The sequence below is a fragment of the Rana temporaria genome, chromosome 9, assembly GCF_905171775.1.
Source record: "Rana temporaria chromosome 9, aRanTem1.1, whole genome shotgun sequence".
Taxonomy (NCBI): domain Eukaryota; kingdom Metazoa; phylum Chordata; class Amphibia; order Anura; family Ranidae; genus Rana; species Rana temporaria.
Genome location: NC_053497.1, coordinates 106,494,318 through 106,515,873, shown reverse-complemented (window position 1 = coordinate 106,515,873; position 21,556 = coordinate 106,494,318). Strand labels below are relative to the sequence as shown.

The 21,556-nt window shown below is 43.1% G+C and overlaps 1 protein-coding gene across 4 annotated transcripts in view; it reads right to left on the bottom strand.

Annotated features, from left to right (window-relative positions):
• Positions 1–3,905: 3,905 nt before the first annotated feature.
• RXRA (retinoid X receptor alpha) overlaps positions 3,906–21,556 on the bottom strand; it is a 268,926-nt gene continuing 251,275 nt past the window's right edge. For 3 of the 4 annotated variants that reach the window (XM_040324087.1, XM_040324088.1, XM_040324090.1), the window contains 5 exons: positions 20,370–20,499; positions 15,795–15,927; positions 15,285–15,376; positions 13,534–13,639; positions 8,277–8,424 (listed from right to left, as the gene is read on the bottom strand). In XM_040324087.1, coding sequence (XP_040180021.1) covers positions 8,277–8,424; positions 13,534–13,639; positions 15,285–15,376; positions 15,795–15,927; positions 20,370–20,499 — 609 coding nt within the window. Of the gene's footprint in view, positions 8,425–13,533; positions 13,640–15,284; positions 15,377–15,794; positions 15,928–20,369; positions 20,500–21,556 lie in introns of all 4 variants that reach the window. The other variant, XM_040324086.1, reaches the window with a different exon arrangement.

Below are 21,556 nucleotides of genomic sequence, written 5' to 3'. Positions count from 1 at the left end.
CTGGTGCACACATCTGCTCATGGTGGATTGTGACATCCCAGCCACGACTCCACTTGTACGCTGAAAAGATCCACTGGCGAGGAAATGGAGTGTTGCCAGAACCTTGACCAGTGGCTACACTGCATGTACGCGTTGTGTCTGGCTGGTGATATCATGCAGGGCTGTGGCTAATTCCAGGATGGCAGCAGCGCTGAATCTGAAGATGCAATACACCTCAGAATCACCCATGCCAAAGACGTTCATGCGCGTTCGGTAGATCCTCTCCCGTGCCCTCCTCCGTGCCTGTAGACGCAGTAGTGCTATCACCACAGCTGCCCCTGGCATACAGATGTGTTGTCCTGCAAGTGTGGTTGCTCAGCTCGTCCGTTACGGTGCTGTTGTAGCTGCTCTCCAGCTGACCTGTGCAAGTCTGGTGCAGAGTTACCCCTGCTTTATGAGGGGTAACTTTAGGCCGGACGTACAGCTTACGCACACCGCGCGTAGCCTGCGCCGGACAAACGTACGTTTCTGAATCGCCGTATCTCCCTCATTTGCATATTTAAATAGGAATTCAATGGGAGCGTCAGATGCGCCCGGCGAAAATATGCGCCCACGATACGCCGGCGTAGGAAAGTTACGTCGGTCGGAAGAAGCCTATTTTCAGGCGTATCTTGTTTTGTGGGTACGGCGCATAGATATGACGGAACATCCGTGGACTTATGCGGCGTATTAGTAGATACGTCGGCGTAAGTTCTTTCTGAATCCCGGCCTGTATCTTTATGTGCTCTCCTTGTCCAATAAGCTGTCTGAACACCGTGTCGGTTCACAGTGCATTCTCTGTAAGCACCTGGAAGTCGCTCCTCAACCTGCGGTGCAACTTTTCCAAAAAATAGAGTGTGGGGGGGTTATAACTCCTGCCAGTTTGTTTTCGTCATCTGAGTTCCCTTCACTTTCTGTCTCATAGCCAAAACAGGAGGTGAGATGAAATCCCTACAAATTAAGGGAGTCTTCTTTGGGACCCCCCAGGGTCATCATAACTAGTGTCCCCATTGGATGATTTCTGCTCTATGACTTATTTGGGGACAGCACAAAATGTGGGACTTTCTGTTACTTTTAATCTCAATGTTAGTTGTAAACAAGACAAAAAAAAGAGTGAACCTCACTAACTGGGGCAAAGACAGCACTAAAAACCTTATAGGTGATCTAATCCCTCTCCACTCAATCCAAAACTAAAAAAAAAAGTTTGCCTTTAGTTATATTTTAAGAGTGGATAGAGCTGGGCTGGAGAAAACACTGCTCGTGGTTCCCTCCATTGCTGCAATTCCAAGCAAAGCCTAGCTATCATTCCTTACAGTTAGCCGGCGACTTGTGGTGTGTAGTAGGTATCGTAATCCACATTACAGAAAGACACAAATGCCAAATGACTTTGAACTTGTATTTATAAACGCTCATTCTGTTTACAATTTCTAATACCATTTATTCATCAAGAAAATACTCAGATTTCCAATGCTTTGTTTTCATTTTGACGTTAACATGTGCAGAAGTGATTCACAGTAAGACTGAGCCGTAGAAAGAGAGAGGCAGGTACATGAACACAGCATACTGAGAGCGCAGGGGGTAGAGTCTGTTTCTTAAAGGTGACAGACTTCAACAAGCACAGAGCTCTGAGTGAATAGAGATGTCTGCTATCCTCAGTATTCCAACAGATTGTGTGGGGAAGGAGCATAAGAGTCAATAGTTGAAGCAGAGTTTTCTTCACATTGTAAAAGGTTTTGGAGTTCAATAAGGTTTTACAGGAATAAAACGAGGCATTGTACTTTATTGTCTTGTACAGTGAGATGTGGCAATTGCATCAATAAAAACAGAATTCAGAACACTTTTTTGCAGGTGAATTTTTAAAATAGCTTTACAGCACAAACGTAGCACATTTTGAAAGGACGCAAAGCTGATGTCCTCCAACTCACAGACTTCATGCATCTTCTGGGGAGGTGAGGCCAAATCAAGTAGTAAATAGTCTGCAAATCAGGGAACAGCAACTTCCATCATAAAATCTTAAAAAGCAACCTCTGGGTGAAATGTGAAAGCTGACATTGAAGACCTCCCTTTTAGAAGTGAAAGTTCAGGGCTGTCATCCTCTTCCCTTCCTTCACAAAGAAGCATGCAGCCAGTGTGGTACACCCGATATGAACATGCTTTTCCCAGATCTCACAAAGTAGTGATGCCAGGAGGAGGAGGATGAAAACCCTGAAGGTTACAAGTCGGCAATCAAAGTTTGCATAATGGTGCGTTTATAAAGCTACAACATAAAAAAACAGCCAATCTCTGCCACATCTTATGCCCAATCACAGGTACTGCATGAACACGTAATCATACCTGCAGATAGATTCCCACTGCAGCTGTAGACAAAGATGTTTAAAGCTGAATTCCGTGAAAAAGGCAAAACTATTCTTGTATTGGGGCTCCCCCTTCACTGCAAGGATTAAATGCTCGTTTTTGTCTGGGCTACTATGTTAAAGCAGTACTTTCTTATCTGTTACTACCGCAAGCCTCTTCCTCCTCCGCTTCCCCAAAGCCATTTCTCTTTGGCGCGCCATTGGCTGCAGGTACTCTTAACGCCACCGTAACCAATGCAGAACCAGCAGTTCTGCATTGTATGTCAGGGCACCCGGGAATCGTCCACATCCCAGATCACCAGAGGCAAGAAGAGAGCAACAGCCCCCAGGGGAATATGAAATAAGGTGAGTAAAACTGCTTTTTAACCACTTGCCGACCATCCGCCGTAGTTTTACGGCGGCAGGTCGGCTCCCCTGCGCGAGAGCACGTAATATAACGTCGGCTCTCGCGCCTGGCGGGCGCGATTGCCGGGCACCCGCGATTGCTCGTTACAGAGCGGGGATCGGGAGCTGTGTGTGTAAACACACAGCTCCCAGTCCTGTCAGGGAGAGAAATGCTGATCCTCTGTTCATACAATGTATGAACAGAAGATCAGTCATTTCCCCTAGTGAGGCCACCCCCCCTACAGTTAGAACACACCAAGGGAAAATACTTAACCCCTTCCCCGCCCCTAGTGTTAACCCCTTCACTACCAGTGGCATTTTTATAGTAATCCAATGCATTTTTATAGAACTGATCGCTATAAAACTGCCAATGGTCCCAAAAATGTGTCAAAAGTGTCCGAAGTGTCCGCCATAATGTCGCAGTACCTAAAAAAAAAAAATCGCTGATCGCCGCTATTACTAGTAAAAAAAAAAAAAATATTAATAAAAATGCCATAAAAATAGCCTCTATTTTGTAAACGCTATAACTTTTGCGCAAACCAATCAATAAACGCTTATTGCGATTTTTTTCCCGAAAAATATGTAGAAGAATACGTATTGGTCTAAACTGAGGAAAAAAAATGTTTTTTTATATATTTTGGGGGGATATTTATTATAGCAAAAAGTAAACAAAATTCATTTTTTTCAAAATTGTCGCTCTATTTTTGTTTATAGCGCAAAAACTAAAAACCGCAGAGGTGATCAAATACCACCAAAAGAAAGCTCTATTTATGGGGAAAAAAGGACAATAATTTTGTTTGGGAGCCACGTCGCACGACTGCGCAATTGTCAGTTAAAGCGACCCAGTGCTGAATCGCAAAAAGTGCTCTGGTCTTTGACCAGCAATATGGTCCGGGGGTTAAGTGGTTAATTGTTCCCTTAAACAAAAACGAGCATTTAATTTTTGTAGTGTGTGAGAGTTTTGATATTTCTCAGGAGTTCAGTTTAAAAAAATATGAAAGGACTATTTCCTGCCAACATGTCATTAGAAAACAGCGCCTCCCAGCTCCACAGTGAGGTATGACACCTCCAGAATGACTACTGCTACGCAACACGTCAGGCTGGAATCTGTGAATGTTAGTACAAAACTTTAAGCAGGGATAAACTTCCATCAATACAAAAATAGATTTTACTTCGCTGATACAATAGAATTTTTCAAACCTTTCTATAATTTGTTTTTTCTAAACTTTTTTTAATTTTTTTACTTTTGTAATACACAAACATTTTTTTTCATTTTTTTTATTTTTTTAACATTATATCACAAGAACGACAAAAGGATACCTCTCGGTGCTGGTGAGTTTCACCTATCCCCCTCACACTGTAAAGATCCTGCGGCACCTCAAAACAGGTGCACAGATGAACAGACCAGGCGTTCCTTCCCTATGCGCAGATTTTTCTGTGGTGGTTAGAAAAACAACCATTCTTTTTACAACTTATTATAATCCAAATGTACTTCTTCTATGGCTTGACAGATGGACAATGTAAATATATAGAAGTGCTACATTATGTCTGTTATTTTTACACTCAGGCAACTCTATGGATTTCATAGTCCTGAAACAGACGATGTTCTGATTCTGATTTTTTTATCAACAAATGCTGGCTCAAGAGATACGTCTACAGATTGATGAAAGTAAATGGCCATTATGGAATTGGCTACTTCAATCTCATATCCTGTAAAGTGTAATGTGTTATATTTTCTATGTCATTTTCTGGGAGGACTACACTGTAAAGATTTGCAATTCAATTAATAAAATAAGAACAGAATGTAATAAAATAAAATGTGTGACATGATAATATTTAAAAAAATCATCAAAAAGATTATTTGGCCGAGACCCAGGTGTAGTCTATGAATCAGGTTCCTTTAATGACTTCACTTGAGTGTATTATGAAACATAGATGTACTGTTGGAGGAAGTGGAGAGAATAAAATTATAGGAAAAGTGACAAGAAAATGCAGTTTGGCTTAGTGAGTCGAGTCACTTTCATGCTCATTCTGCATGTAATTTATGGAATCATTCATGGTATGTGAACAAGGTAAGGTAGGTGCCCTTGTGGCAGCAACTGCCTTTAGCAAAAATCTGCCTTATGAAAGTGTGACTGCTGACAACAGCGCCACCTAAGGTTCAATAATTCAAAATTAATTTAATGACTGTGCGTCCTATGCCAGAATTTATCTTTTCTTTTACCAAAGCAATGCAAGGAATGGGTTAAAGGATACATTTATTTTCGCTAGGGGAATGTACACACACAGTCACTGGGGTGAAGTACACATTACGAAACAGAACAAGGTCAGCCCTGCAAACTGGCGGTCATTGTCCCTGTAGAGATTAAGGCATTCTTTAAAATTCACATGTGCCGTGACTGCTCTGTTAAATGGGATGGATTCTACAATTTATTGACTTAAAACAGATTTTTTTTTGGGGGGGGGTGATTGGGGCAGGGGACTTCCTGTTTAAGAGATATACGAGTAAGGCACTCGGAGAATAAATATTCACCTACAGTCAAACATGTCATATATAACTCAAAAATAAATTCTTCCTAAAGGGGATCTGTTTGAAAATGCCACGCTCTATAATCTCAAGTACTGCCTGGCCAGCTATGCTGTAGTAGCAAAACTCCCAGGGGTACAGCAACGAGAGATCCAGCAGTGGCACCCACTATGACAGGCAGCAGCTAGTGCGACAGGTTACCTTTAAATCTGGTTTAATGGAAAAAGTGGGTTTATCGTTGAGTAATGCCACAATGTAACCAGGTCCCTGCCTCCTCCTGTGACCAAACAGCACCCGGTGACTGTTACTAGTGCTGACAGAACGTTTAATTTTTAAGGCACTATTATAGGATAAAAGATACAGAGGTTTACAGCTCATATTATAAAAGGTGATGCTATATGGGAAAGGAAAAAAAAAAAGCACACTTGAAAAACAGCAAAGATGGGCTTGCAAATAGACGCTTTGCTGCACTCTGCCATCTTCCTGTCCAGAAACTACACTGACACAATATGCAACCTCTGCTAAGCCTCCTTTAATCTAAAATGGCTAAATGTTTTTGATATCTCATTGCTTTGCACCCATTTGAAAGAGTGCCAACATATATTGTCATTTTGAAACTGTTCATCAATCTTACAATCTGTACACACAGATCATATGGTTACTCTGGCTGCAATTGTCTTTTTCTCCAATAAAAATGAGATGAAGCTTATTGAACCTTAGTCCACCTTCATCTATGAGCTGTATCTCATCGAAGAAAATTGCTTTAATATACTTTTAGTTGAACACAACCAGATGCATCGAATTATACCAAAAGCTGATTCATCAAGGAAAAATGCAAATGCAAAGAATTTAACGCTTTACAATATTCTGTGTTCCAATCCAGCAGAGGTAAGGAACGCCAGGTCTGGACGGTGTCTTCCACAATCTGCTCAACCACTAGCTTAGAAATCACAAAAGAGGTATCGTAACGGTATCAATAGCGCTTGACCAGTTGCAGGCAAGAAAAGGAAAGGAGGGAGAGGGGCAATGCTTCACAGAAGCGTGCTTCAGCATCGGCTCAGGTTCCGAGTAACTCGCTCCCACGCAGAACGGAGAGAGCGCCAACGAAAGAAAAAGACAAGTTTCTTTGGAAAATATACATATACCATTTTTGCTTTACAAGAAACGAATAAAAGAAGGCCAGTTAGTTCAAATAAAGCAATGTTCGCACTGACTTACCCTGTAAAAAAAAAAAAAAAACCTAGGAACAGTTTTTGAAGGTTCTCTGTGATTCTGTCAACTTTTTTAAGTAAAAAAACTCTTAGGCTTTTGTTACTACACAGATTCCATGAGACTCTAAACCAAAATCGGCCATTTGGAACTCTTGTTGAGTCTCTTCTCCAGAAATGGCTGAACCATTTAAACAAGCTGAAGATTCTGAGTACCAAAACGTATGTCGTAAAAGCTACACCAATTTTTTATTTTTTTTTGAAAAGCCCAAATATTGGATAAAATTATCCCTTCTTTGCCGATATAATGGAAAAGGAAAAATAAACAATTGGAAAAATTCTGAGGAACCTCATAAGAGAAGGCCATGTTTTTCAAAATGATCTGGTCCTATGAAAAACACAAACGTTATGCTCAACAGCTATTGGAGATCTTCTTTAACTCAAAATGGTGAGACAGATGCTAAGAAGGCTTTGAGTCGTCAATGTTGTGGCCACACGGTCACCTGCAAGCTTTTAAACCAAAGCACTTCTCAAACCTGGATCTCACATTCTGGTGTTCTATTTAGCAGTTACAAACAAAAAAAAGTTAACAGTTTCATATTGTGATGATTTATCTTTACCAACAACAAGAAATCGGAACCTCTGCAATAAGTAATTTTGGTTGATACAAATCTCTAGAAAAACTCAGTTGCTGTTTTTTAGAAACAATTGTAATTCTGTACTGTACATTTTTATGTTTTTTTAAGAACAACAATTATAAAATCACCAGGATTTTCTGCCTCTGTGGCTCCTGTTGCTAGAGAAGATAAGTGAAGCCTTCTCTTGATGTGAAGGATTGCAATACAGGTTTAGAAAACAAAAATGGACAAGATCCCTGAAATCTACCCGAGGGGCCCAAAGTGGCTCACTGGCTGTAAAAAATTTTTTTAAGAGGCAGTAATTTCAAACTGGTGGTTTCCTACAATTTCTTGAATACATCAAAACAAAATAATTCTGTAGTGCCTTGATCCATAGAGCCTTAAAACAAGCTAATGGTTCACCACCCAGATGGTTCTGGAAATCGAGCTGTGGAGTTAGCTTTGCTTTTTCCACAGGGAGAAAATGTCTGATTTAATTGCTAAATCCCTCAACATAAAAGCATGTGAGGGGACAGCAAGCTCAGCTGAGTTATTTTTTGAGATGTTTGTTCTTTGAGAACTAAGGCCTAACGTGGAATAAGGGCTAGTAAACCCCTTTTAATTGTCTGCCTGTGGAAACCGATGCCAATTGCTATATGGACCTTCTTAAAGTTTGTTCAGAAGATCAGCAAAAACTTCTCCACACCATAACAAACCAGTTCTCGTGTGGGAACACACAGATTAGAAAACTCTTCCATTGTCTTTTCAACATAATATATTTTTGAAAAAGAAGAAAAAAAAATACATTCACCCTCCAAGGGATCTGTGCGGATTTTTTTTTTATGTTTTTAGATGCTGGTGGTCTTCTGGGGGCCACCAAAGCCAAACAACAGCAACTTAATTAAGAAGCTTCAGCAGCGACAACCAAGCCATGTCTTCGAAAGAGACAAAAAAAAAAAAAAAAGGACGAGCCCAGCTTATCCGCATCCCAGATGTCTGTCACTGATTGCTGTTGTGTTCTGAGAGCAAGGTTATAGCTCTGTGGATGGACTGAAGACGCACATGTGACACTGCATGAGGGCTCCTGGACGTTTTCTGTAAGTGTCTCTGAGGGCATCACATGATGCGTCCATCGCCCTCGGCACATGGACAACCAAACCCCCTTCTCTTAAGTCATTTGATGAGGAGCTTCCAGCATCTCCATTAAGAAGGTGTCGATTGGTGTGTCTCCTATTAGCTTGAAGAAAAAGAGATGTTCCAGACATTTCAGGCCGATGGAACGGAGGGCAGGTAGACGCAACAGTAGCTTTGCAAACCTGGCAGTAGAAAAGGCAAAAAACAAAGCGTCAGTTAAAAAAAAAAAAACACACTGCAGCCTTTCGTAAAAAAACAGCATTTCCTAGGAAATTCTGTGGGACCTTCATGCTGGTCTAAGTCAGGACAGAAAACCAGCTAAAATGGAGTGACTAACACCAAAAATTAATAATTAATAACCTCCTAAAAAAACTGATACCGGACTGGACATAAAATTCTCATGAGACACAATGAGATGAAGTATCAAGGTTCATATACACCATTAGGAGCAAGCTTGATCACAACAGCTTCTAATACAAGTGACAGGATAAGTTTGTACAACAGCCCAGCAACCTGCCAGCTAACAGACAGCTGATTAGAGTGACTTTTCCATCACAACAGTGCTGTATTAAATAAAGCATTCACTCATTGTTCCCTAATAAAGTTAAAATAATTGCAAGAGAACGAGGACTGGAATGGTTTTAGTAGTTGGGACCCAAGCTGGCTCTCCGTACAACTATCGTAGCATATATACATATCGGCCCGGATTCACAAAGCACTTACGGCGACGTATCTCAAGATACGCTGACATAAGTACAAATGTGCGCCGTCATATCTATGCGCCGACCCACATACTAAGATACGCCTAAAAATAGGCTTCCTACGACCGACGTAACTTGCCTATGCCGTCGTATCGTGGGCGCATATTTACGCTGGGCGCATTTGCGGCTCCCATTGATTTTCTATGCACATATGCAAATGAGGGAGATACGCCGATTCACGAACGTACTTGCGCCCAGCGCATAATATATGCGGTTTGCGTAAGTCGTACGTCCGGCGTAAAGTTATTCCCCATATATGAGGCGCAACCCATGCAAAGGTATGGACCAGGGAACACAGCCGTCGTATTTTACGTAGTACGTAAATAGGGCTGGGCGTAGGTTACGTTCACGTCATAGGCAGTGATCCGTCGTATCTTAGGGAGTAGTTCCGACGTGATTGTGAGTATGCGCCGTTCATTTTAAGTACTTGGATGGCACTCGGCCCATCATTTGCATGGGGTCACGCCTCATTAGCATGGCTCACGGCCACTTCCACCTACGACGGCTTACGCCGAGGGAACCCAGCGCAGTTTGGGAGGCAAGTGCTTGATGAATTTGGTGCTTGCCTCTCTGCGCAATGTCGGCGTAGCATATATTAGATATGCTACGCCGGCATAAATATGCGCCAATGTATGTGAATCCGGGCCATCATGTTTTCTTGTTGGTAATGAGGATTGTGCTTTGCTGCTCCTCTTCTCTAAATGCCAGCACTGTACTGATTTTATATCAAGAGACTTTCAGTGAAAACAGTAAATCCTTTAGATCTATAATGCTGCTATTGATGTAGATGGATTGTATCAATGATTTTGACTATATTCAATGGAGATAACAGCCCTTAAAAATTCACTCTTTTGCTCGCATTTTGCGAGTGGAATTTATTCCAGGGCGAGTGAGGAGCTGGGGTGAACCAGGCTGACAGTTTCCTGGCTGAAGCGATCAGCCAGGAAACTGTCAGCCGTAGGACACAGAGAACGCGGCAGGGCTAACTGCCCTGGCACCGCTTTGAGCCGAGGCTGCAGCTTTCTCCTTCTCCCCCTCTTGTATCACACACAGCGGGCATCTTCCACTGTGTGTCATGGAGCGGGGTTTGCATCGGCGTTGCGGACCGCACCAGGTGACACCCGCCAGAGGGGTGACACCAGGGGCCCGGGACTGCAGGGGCAAGAGCGGGGCTTCAGTCTCGGGTGTGATAGCGAGTGGACTACTACAGTGTGTGTTGGCATTTGCCGATATCTCCTGCGGGGTGTCCCCGGGTCTCCACAGCAAGGATGGATGACACTTTAGCAGCTCCTATCTGTCCCAGCCAGCCGCATGTCAGCCGTGTCAGGGCGCCAGGAGATCTCCTTCCCAGGTTCCTCCTCTGCTTTGGCGTGTCTTCTGATGGGACGGGAGGAGGAACCTGGGAAGGAGATCTCCTGGCGCCCTGACACGGCTGACATGCGGCTGGCTGGGACAGATAGGAGCTGCTAAAGTGTCAGCCATCACTGCGCTGGAGACCCGGGGACACCCCGCAGGAGATGTCAGCAAATGCCGACACACACTCGAAGGAGAGCTCCCGGCGCTCTGACACTGCTAACATGCAGGCAGCCGGCTGGGACAGATGGGAGCTGCTAAAGTGTCAGCCATCAATCGCTAAGGACCCGGTAACTGATAACCGGTAAGTCTTCTGCTGAGGGTGGCTTGGTTGGGGGAATAAGAGAATTTGAGCAAGAAGAGGGGTTTAATACTGAAAGAGGGGAGATGTGGGGATCATTTGTGTTGAGAGGGGGGGGGGGTCTGTGCAGGGAGGGGGAGATGGGGGATGATTTATGCTGAGGGGAAATCTGAGCAGGGAGATGGGGGGTGATTTGGGCTGAGAGGGGGGATCTGTGCAGGGAGATGGGGGGATGATTTGTGCTGAGAGGGGGGATTTGGGGGGTAAAATTATTTGTATAAGGGGGGGGTTTGGGGGGATTTATACTGGGACGAGGGATATGGGGGGCATTTTGTACTGAGAAGGGGGATTTGTACTGAAAAGGGGTAAATGAGGGTGATGACTTGTGCTGGTAGGGAGAAATGGAGGGGAAGTGATGTGCTGAGAGGGGGTATTTGTACTGGAAGGGGGCATATGGGGGTGAAGATTTTTAAGAGGGGGAATAATGGGGGGATTTGTGCTGAGAGGGGGGATGAGGGAAGGAGAAAGAGGAATTGTGCTAGGAGGAGGTATATGGGGGTGAGGGGCACTCTGCATATAGTTCTTCAGACGATGGGGGGAGGGGTGGGGTGACACCATGTTTTACCGCACCAGGTGACACCAATCCTAGTGATGCCACTGGGGGTTTATGTTTGGCGGCGCGATGTGACAAGGTCTCGCCCCCCAGCTAATGTGATAGTAGATTGAATCGGTGTTCTGCCCATCACATTAGCCGGTCTAGGGGGGCGGGACCTTATCACACAGTGCCACCAAACACAAACCCCGCTCCATGACACACAGCGTAAGATGCACGCTGTGTGTGTGATACAAGAGGAGGAGGAGAGCGCTGCAGCCTCGGCTCAAAGCGGCGCCAGTGTTTGTGTGAGGTGAGTCTGAAGTGATGATATGGCACAGTAATGCGGCAATTGATGGGGCAAAGTAATGCGGCAATTGATGGAGCACAAGAATGCTGCAAGTGATGGGGCACTGTAAGGCTGCAAGTGATGGGGCACTGTAAGGCTGCAAGTGATGGGGCACTGTAAGGCTGCAAGTGATGGGGCACTGTAAGGCTGCAAGTGATGGGGCACTGTAAGGCTGCAAGTGATGGGGCACTGTAAGGCTGCAAGTGATGGGGCACTGTAAGGCTGCAAGTGATGGGGCACTGTAAGGCTGCAAGTGATGGGGCACTGTAAGGCTGCAAGTGATGGGGCACTGTAAGGCTGCAAGTGATGGGGCACTGTAAGGCTGCAAGTGATGGGGCACTGTAAGGCTGCAAGTGATGGGGCACTGTAAGGCTGCATTGATGGGGCACTGTAAGGCTGCGTTCACAGGCACACTGAGGCTGCACAGATGGGTACTGATATGCTTTATGTTACTATTGTTAAAGTTGTTAATATTTATTTTTGGAACTTAGTTCTGCTTAAAATATTTAACAGTGTAATTTCATGAGATAATTTACAAGATCGTGTTTAGGGGCGGACTTAGGGGTGGGACAGGGGAGGTGTTGGGTGGGGCAACTGGTGGCGAGTAACTCTTAAGGCCTGGCTAGTGGCTTAGGACTTGAAATTTTGAGCCCTGGTGATAATATATATATAAAAGCCCAAAGTCCATCAAGTATGTTCAGAGGCCAAATCTAAACAGGAAAGCCATTTCCACTGAAGAAGACGGGTCCTCTTTAGTGTCCACCTAAATGTGAAATCTCTTGTTGGACACAAGACATATGGTCAGTCATTCAGCTTTCCTAATAGAATCAAAGTCCAACACACAGACAACGAAAATTCTCATTAATCGTTAACTGCATCTCAAGGGACAGCCGACTTAGTTCTTCCCGTCATCACGCAATCAACGTGGTTAGAATGAGGGGAAAAAAATAAATCTGATCCATTTTCAGCTTGGAGGGAGGCCAAGGAAAGGGGCGAATTCTGCTGAGCTATTGAGAACAGGAGTCAGAACGCCAGGAAAAACAGGGCTTTCTGAATGCCGGCCAGGAAGTGCAAACTTTAAAATTTTAAACTAAAACATATGAGAGGCGGGGGAGGGGAGCCTGACTCCTTCACTGCTGCGGCCTCATTTTTCAGCTGGAGTTCCCCTAGAGGACACGGGGTGAAACAGAGGAGAATGGAAAGCCTTAAAGATGAATGATGAATTTTGAGGACTTTACCGAGTGTGCCGTCACAAATAAAAGCAAGTCAAGTAATGATTATCTGCTGCCTGATAATGTCATTACAGCTCTCTAGAGTTTGTCTTCTGTACCAAAATCATCTGCACCCCTCTCGTACAACTGTCCCTCTTTTGGTCCTATATATATATTCCCTGGGGTCACTGTTGCTCCTGAAAATACTAGCTGCATGGCGGTCTCTGGTTTCACGAATACAAAAAAACACTACTGATTTTCATAATTAGAAAATATACTGAAGCCACCGAATCGCCATAGCAGCCAGGCAACCTGCATTCTCAGTAGATAATGACAGCCTCTAATCTGAAGAGCATCAGCTTCGGTAAGCATTTGCAAAGCATTTGGGAAGGCTCAAGTAGTTTTCTTAAATCAATTAAGGGGCCCTTGAGCTCCATTCCAGGAGTGCTGAGCACAGATCAATGTAGAAGTGGATTTTACCTATGTTGCTATAGGTTGTCAGAATCTGAAAGCCAACTACTAATAGTTTGCCTCGTTACTCCTATCTGCAATGATGAAAGGATTAATATGGTGAAAGTCTTTTGCCTAGCACATTTGGACAGAAAAAGGGCCTTTCTTTCCATAGATGGGAGATGCCATACATAGAAAACAACCCCACCCCTTCCATCGTGTTCATGTGCAGAGGGGATTCTGGGTAGTGTGGGGAGGATGGAGGGAGACTCACCTTCCTGGCTGTTCAGGGTATTTATGCTTGCAGTAAGCTTCCAAAGATGCATAGACCTTCTCCCGCAGTGCCTCCACCTCCGATGGGTTTGAGAGACCTTTAGAATCTGTAAAAAAAAGAGAAAAAATATATATTAAACCATGCAGATCCATACACGTTCCTAAATCAGGGGTGCTCATCCTTTAAACAGTGAGGGCCACTTAGTGATTTGGTAACCGGTTGTGGGCCACAATGAACTATAGGCCCCCCAAACTACAAATGTAAATGAGCCCCTAGTGTTTCGAGTCCCCTATAAACCTGCTTTCACACTGATGCGCTGCAGTTTACCAACACCGCGGGTACAGTATATTGCACCTGTGGCATTCCAGCGAGATAGCTGCACTGAGCCATAGACTTCTATTAAATCTTACAGGTATGGTGTACTTTCTGGAAGCACACCAAAACTTTTGCATTTAGGAATTTTGGTGCGGTTTCAGAAAGCATACCAAATGTGTGATCTGGGCTTGCTGACCCCGCCATCCCAGAACAAGGGCATACACTTCCCTGGTTTAAGGTCCTGGGCCACATCAGAGGGCTTCACAAGCCACATGTGGCCATGGGCCATGGGTTGAGCACCCCTGGCTTAAATAGAAGCCTCATTTTTATTACAAATTGATACAATATTTCACATTACAAGCCATGCGTTTCTAGAACAGCCAAAAGGTAGAAGATTCTCTTTTGTGCAACCAAGCCAACAGTATTTCCCCTTTAGATAAGGCTTCCCAGAAATAGAGACTCCTTACAGGCAGACAATTTGTATTTGTACATTTATTTTCTAATAATGGCATTGGAGTAATGTTATTTTGTCAGCTTAGATATAGGTAGTGGTGAAGTTCTCCTTTATTCTAGCAAAAACAACCCTTTCTTCTAATTTTTTAATTTAAATGTACAGAATATAACCGAGTACTAAGATTTGTAGGTAAAGTTGATCCAGGGTAAATCCGATTGCCTCTCGGGGGATCAGGAAGGATTTTTTTCCCCTGCTGTAGCAAATTGGATCATGCTCTGCTGGTTTTTTTTGCCTCCCTCTGGATCAACTGTGGGTATGGAGTTGGGTGCATAGGATTGTACTGTTTCAACCTGACTAACTATGTAAATATGCTCAATTTTCTATAAGCACAAGGTCTTATTTTCCACCATTTTCTCATATAATGCTTGCCTTATTGATAAAAAAAAAAAACTGACAACAACGTCCAAAAATGATTCAATCCATATGCATCTACCTATACCTTAAGCATCAGTTTTGGAGGGATTTAGACAGGAAAGGTAAGATCACCAGGAAACATGCTATTTCTGAGCAGTTGTGTAACTCTGAAAAGCAAATGTTACAAGCTGAGTGGAGCTAAATTTACCTTTCAAACTTCAATGGTCCCCATCCCTCACCGACATTTTCTCCTGGGTGCCAGTTTTCGGTCATCCTCATTGGCCAGCTCAGGATGAAGTCACTCCTGCGCATGTACAGGAGGCTGTTGACTCAGCACGCAGGGACTGTGCTGGCAATGTAAGCTGAGATGCGCATGTGCAGCTCAGTTTGTATCATCGGAGACACTGAGCAGACAGGTAAGTGTACTTTATTTCAGAAGAGACGCTGAATGTCTCTTCTGCAATAAGAAGCCTGGATGCTTGCTGTTTGTGAGAGAGAACTTTAGTTTTCTTTTAAGAACAACAACAATAAGCAAAGACCAGCATACAGCCCCCACACACTCACTCACCTGGGTTGAAAAGGACGATTGCTCGGAGGCACCCCAGCTCTGTCTTGTCCATCTGCATGTCTCGCATTTTGGACACTAGTTCTGTCAGAACACTGAACCAAGAGAAAAAATATATATATTGAAAGGGTTTATGACTTGTATTATTCTTATTACCATTATTAGTGAACAGAGAACAAATAAAAACCATGGAGGAAACAGAATATAATTGCTCTGGCCTTTTTAAACAGCAAAGCATAAATGTTTGCCTGAATAAACTCTAAAAGTTGTGTTATAACAGACATGGATTAGTGAAACCCAAATCTTATCCACAGAAATTCACTGAGAGTGTTTTTCTATCTACAATTCCATTTAAGATGATCATTATGATCAACTGTATTGCCAGAACCTGCTGAATCCTGATAGGATATCAGGAAACAGAACTTGCACACGTTTAAGAAGGGTGCTCTCATTGGAAAGCTCTGCATTCTTACAAGCAAGCTGGCATCAAAAAAAGAAACCGTAACATCTTACCGATCAAAGATGGCTCCTACACCTGCACTGTGCGCACTGTTCCGGTGCACATGAAGACCAGTGGCCAGGAGAATCCCGTCTTTAACAGCTATTGACCGATGTGAGAAGGAGGCGATAAGGAGTTCATTCCAACCTACATGAAGATGACAATTAGGCAATTTAGGTTAACACGTCACTCTTTCTATTCATCAGGAAAAAGCAATTTTTGTATATTTTAATGCTGTTTATTTCACGCTTTGTGTTTGTCCATTCCTTTCTTGTTACAATAATAGCTTTGTTTCTGTACCAACTTTATCCTTTATCTTATTCTATTGTATGTTCTCCTAACATGTCCTAGGATATCAGTCCTACTTTACTGTATCTTTCTTTAAAAAAAAAAACGAATATACAAAATAAGAACATAGCATTCTGAGTCTACAAACATAGGGTAGGTTAGCCCACATTATGTGGTTCACATTTATGAATGCAGCATTGGTGTGTTTGCTTCAATTCCTGGTAAGGATGGGAACAAGGTTTATATGTTCTTAATGTAAGTGTTTTTATTGCATTGTTACGTTAAAGTAATATTTGATGTGGCATTCACATTTTTTACCAACTATGGTCAGACTTGCTATTTTAATTGTATTAAATATAGAAAGTTGTTAGACTGGCCACTAGAGGGAGCTCTTAGCATAGGTCCAATGTCTCTCGCTTGCAGAAATAAGACATCATACAAAAAGGGTTCTTTCATACACGCTGCAGTGGAAGGTTGCTTTTCAGAGGACAGTAAAGCAGTGGCTGACAGCTGAAACTACCGACTCCTGTTGCCCATTTTTTAACTTTGATTTTTAAAGTACTTGTTCTCTTTCTTTAGAGAGCATTCGGAAGGAGCTGTGGAGACGTTGTATTGCCTCCTCATTGCCTGCTTTAACCCCTTGATCTCAGCACTGGTGTGGCACAACCGCATGCATTTCACGTGGTTGTAAGGCTTGCAGCACCACTCACTTGAAGTGACAGGGGGAATATTTCCTGAGGGGTGGTAAAGGCATGGCTCAACTGCATGTTTTAACAATCCCCTCGCCCAAGCATTAGCGTAAGTGAGCCCTAATGCACTGCAAGCCAAGCGTTTGGCTGTTGCAGAGCAGGCCCATTAAAATCAATGAGTGACAATGACAGGCACCAATACCTGTCAAACTGCTCTTTCAGATGGGCAGGGAGTGGTAAAAAGCAGATGGCTGAGCCACGGTTTTACCGCCCCCTGGCTGCCCACCTGAACTGCCACAAAACAGCCAGACAAGACTGTACATATCTAAACAAAACACAGTGAGCACTTCAGAGGTGAAGCTGCTAGCACAAAGGTGACCAACCCTATGATGCCACTCAATAAATACAAAAATAAAAAGGTAGGTGGATCCCCCAATGTGCAACCGCACAAAACGCGTACGAAAAAGCCTTGCATGCTGCCACCACGCCGCCGTATCCTAGGTTGGGATCGGCGGCCATCGATGCAAGTTTAGCCACTCATGTTTTTTACTTGAATGTACATCCTTTATTTTATATTGTATACCATTAATTTTATAATAAACTACTACATCATAAACCTTTTCTCGGGCTCTGTGTGGTGAGCACCATTCCTGTAGAAGAGCCACTGGATGATTGCTGGGAACTCTCAAAAGGTTGTTTTGACATTATGCCATTTACCAATGGCATTCTGGTGAGTGCAGTTTGGTGAAGGAAACCTCACTGGAGTGACTTTATGTTTGATAACACCTGGGAACATACCTTCGGTGGATGATTTCCACACACTTTGCACTTTATGGACCTTTTTGGACTTTCATCATGTGTTTCATCATATTTTGTCTTATACATGGCAATTTATGTTTAAAATATTGTAGCGCTGCACTTTTTATTACAGAACTGTACACATGCCATGGCCACGATGCTTTATTTTGAGGCTGCAGCATTTTTAACTCAAGGTGCAGAGTTTGACAAGCGGCACTATTCTCAAACCCCGCCATCGAGTTCAATAGGGCCACGCCACAACCGCCACGCCACAACCGCGTACAATGCACGCAATTGTGGTGTGACAGTGCGCCAATACAAGACTAAATCAGGGAGTAAGGAGGCAATATATCAAGTGCCCTCTGAAAAGCTGCTGACTTGCATTCTGAAAAGCAGAAGTAAAACACACTGCAAAGCAGGAAGCTAAGCCTGCATATGTAATAAACAAAGATGGCTGTACACATATATACAGTAATTACACTTAAAAACATGCTTAATAAAGCAATACGCTATAGAGATTATTTACATCAACCTGATTTACCATGTTATTTCAATTACATTGAAAAGATAGACTGCATCTCCAGTTTAGTTCCCCAGAGAATCCTGATGCTGCTGAGAGAGGACCTGTCACTTTTTATCTTTCGATGACCAGCTGAAGCATCACGCCATTTTCACATTACACTAAGCCAGCAAATACCTGCGCACTTCTCTTTTGACAGGTGGCTCTCGGGAGACTTGCAGCTGCCCGCGCTTTTGTAACTGAATAAACAATTTAAATGTAGAGCCATTTTCTCACTTCTTCAGCTCACACCAAGATGGCTATAAATAACTTACAACTCCGCTAAAAGACCATCAAAAAAAAGGCAGCATAAAGTGTTACAGTCTTTCTGGAAGACACAAAATAGAGGCTGTTGTGTTTGATTTTATGCTTTTAGGATGCCATAAAAAGGAAGGAAGAGACTGGCCGCCCTATCGGCATTTGCTCTGCCCTTAAGCTGTGTTTCATCTCTTGTTAGACGATGCATGAGTGGAGGCAGCCTCTGCGCTTAGCTAGATGTTGGCCTCTTAATGTTTCATGTGCGCTCCATCTCCAGAGCCTGTTCCTGCCGCTCAATAATACATGAAGTCGCTAGTTAAAATACTTTGGGGAAGTTATTTAACGTACAGCTCGGCCAGAGCTGTGCAAGACTCAGATCCAGGCTCACAGCCGCTCTTCAGAAACAACGTATGTGGTCAAATATCTTAAAGGGACCAGTCACCACAACAGTCACCTTTTTTTTTATCCTTCTGGAACAAAAACCCTGATTTAGCTCAATAATCTCAGCCCTTGGAGTAAAACTCCTCCTACTGCATTCAATATATTTTGTGAACTTGATTAAATATTATATCATATAATAAGCTGATTAAATGCATTCCAGGTTAATAAAAGGTTGAAAATTACAGGCATGGGTATCAATGCTGGTGTCTGACAAACCCAGCCCATCGGCATTTTTCAAAAACGTAATTCTTTAAAGGGGTCCTTTAACTAAATGTAGAAAAACTATCATTTACCAAAGAAGAATTCCCAACTCCCAAAGCCAGTGCCAAACACTGTTTTTAGACCCCTATGTTCAGCATTCTGCAACTTATAAAATTACTGCTTCAGGCGTGTAGCTGACATCCAGATACAAATATCATTTTAAACAGCACAAATAATGCAAATGCACTATAACAATGGTTAGCAGAGCCTTAGGCAATTTGAAGCGATGCCTAAGGCAGACCATACATTATGCAATTGCTCAAACCCACATCAACACAGTTTTGATGGCGGAATTCCTTCCGCAGCGCTATTGTGTTCTGCCAGCAGGGAGCCTTCCACATCGGCAGAATACAATGATCTCTGCTGGTCACTACATATCGGCGGTGGCAGTGATCGGGAGAAAGAAAACCAACAGGCTGGTTGTACTAAAGTTGATCGATGGATCGACTTTAGTACAACCAGCCTGCCCATAGATGGATCGAAGTTCATCCGATTCCATCTATAGCTGGCTGCAGACTGAATTCCAGGCAAACTTGCACACATAGGAGCGTTTTTATCTACTGAAAGGTTTGTAATTTTCTCTAGCATGTCCAAGGATTTACACAGCCCAGCCAGTCAGTGACCTCACTTTTCTCTACTGCAGTTACATACTACATCTTGGTAGCCTCCAAGCTTGTGATTAGAAAAGAAAGGGCAACTGAAATGTGATAAAGCCATTTTTCTCCATCTGTCAGCCTGTTCCTTGTCATCACATGTGCATGCAGCAAAGACTAATTATCTTTTTTGCTGGTCCTCCCTCTCCCAGTCTGAGTGGTGCTGTGCAGGGGATTAAAGGATAATCACTAAAGCCAGGTTCACACTATGGACTGAATGAATGAGCGTCGGTGCACTGCAAGTGCCATTCATTTTACTAGGCACCTCAACGCACTAAGGCAGTGCACTGCAACGCATGTTAAACCCACGACATAAAATGCTTTAATGCACCTCACAAATATGAATCCAGCATTAAAAATTTCTGTGACCAATGCAACACGTTTCCTAAATACTTGTTTGTAATCAATAACTCACCTGAGAAGGATTAATGTCACATATTTCAGTACTGATGGAAGTGAACAACGTCATGACCACCGTAAAATGAGTAATTTAGTTCCCTGAACATGTACCCTATCTTTTCACTAGTGACATCACTGACAGGATGGAAGCAGTGAGGCCATTTCAAGTAAATAAGGTGGCTGCCTGCAAGAAAAGGCAATTGGAGCCATGCTGTCAGGGAGCAGAGGACGATGTGAACTCACCTGCTCTCAGCAGTATTACTTGATCATCCAGCGGCAGCTCTGAAAAGTGGGGGATTCTCTTTGCCCATTCTACCAAGGTGAATAGCTGCTTGTCTGCGGCTTGGCAAATGTTGGTGACGGGGTCACTAGGCTGCAGGAAGAGAATATTGGGGAACATTATCAGTGGACAAACCTAGTATTTATTTCATCAGCACTGCATATTGTTTCTGTTTTGTAATCACTCATGAAATTATATTTAGGGGGTGTGCTTCTACCGTTGTTAACTGATAGACTTGTGCTGCATTCCTGAACTTGAAAACCTGTGGAAAACTTTTAAATCTTAAGATTGTTGATATCACTGAGAATCCAGGTTATCCACTCACTATAGACCAGTGACATCACTGAGAATGGAGCCTATCCACTCACTAGAGACCAGTGACATCACTGAGAATAGAGCCTATGCACTCACTAGAGACCAGTGATATCACTGAGAATGCAGGTTATCCACTCACTATAGACCAGTGACATCACTGAGAATAGAGCCTATGCACTCACTAGAGACCAGTGACATCACTGAGAATAGAGCCTATGCACTCACTAGAGACCAGTGATATCACTGAGAATGCAGGTTATCCACTCATTATAGACCAGTGATATCACTGAGAATGGAGCCTATCCACTCACTATAAACCAGGGACATCACTGAGAATGGAACCTATCCACTCACTAGAGACCAGTGACATCACATCATAATGCAGCCTATGTATTCACTAGAGACTGATCGTATTAATAAGAATAAAGCCTGTTTGTTTACTGGAAACAAGTCATTACACTGTAAATACAGGCTATTCATTCACTAGAGACCAGTGACATCACTAAGAATGCATCCTACTCATACACTAGGCACTAATGACTTCACTACAAATGTATTCTATCCATTCACTAGCGACCAGTGACTCCACTGAGAACATAGCCTTCCCATTCAATACAAATTAGGCACATACTTGTAATTATCAGCTATTAATAAAGAGCCCTTCATTTATAGCAGAAAGACACTGCCATTTCATGCTGGGACTTTCAGTTCTGCAACTGTTGTAGAGCTTAGAGTTGGTTAAAGGAGTTGTAAAGTAAAAAATTCTTCACCTTATGCAATCTATGCATTAAGGTGAAAAAACATCTGATGCTGCCGCCCTCCGAGGCCTTGTTAT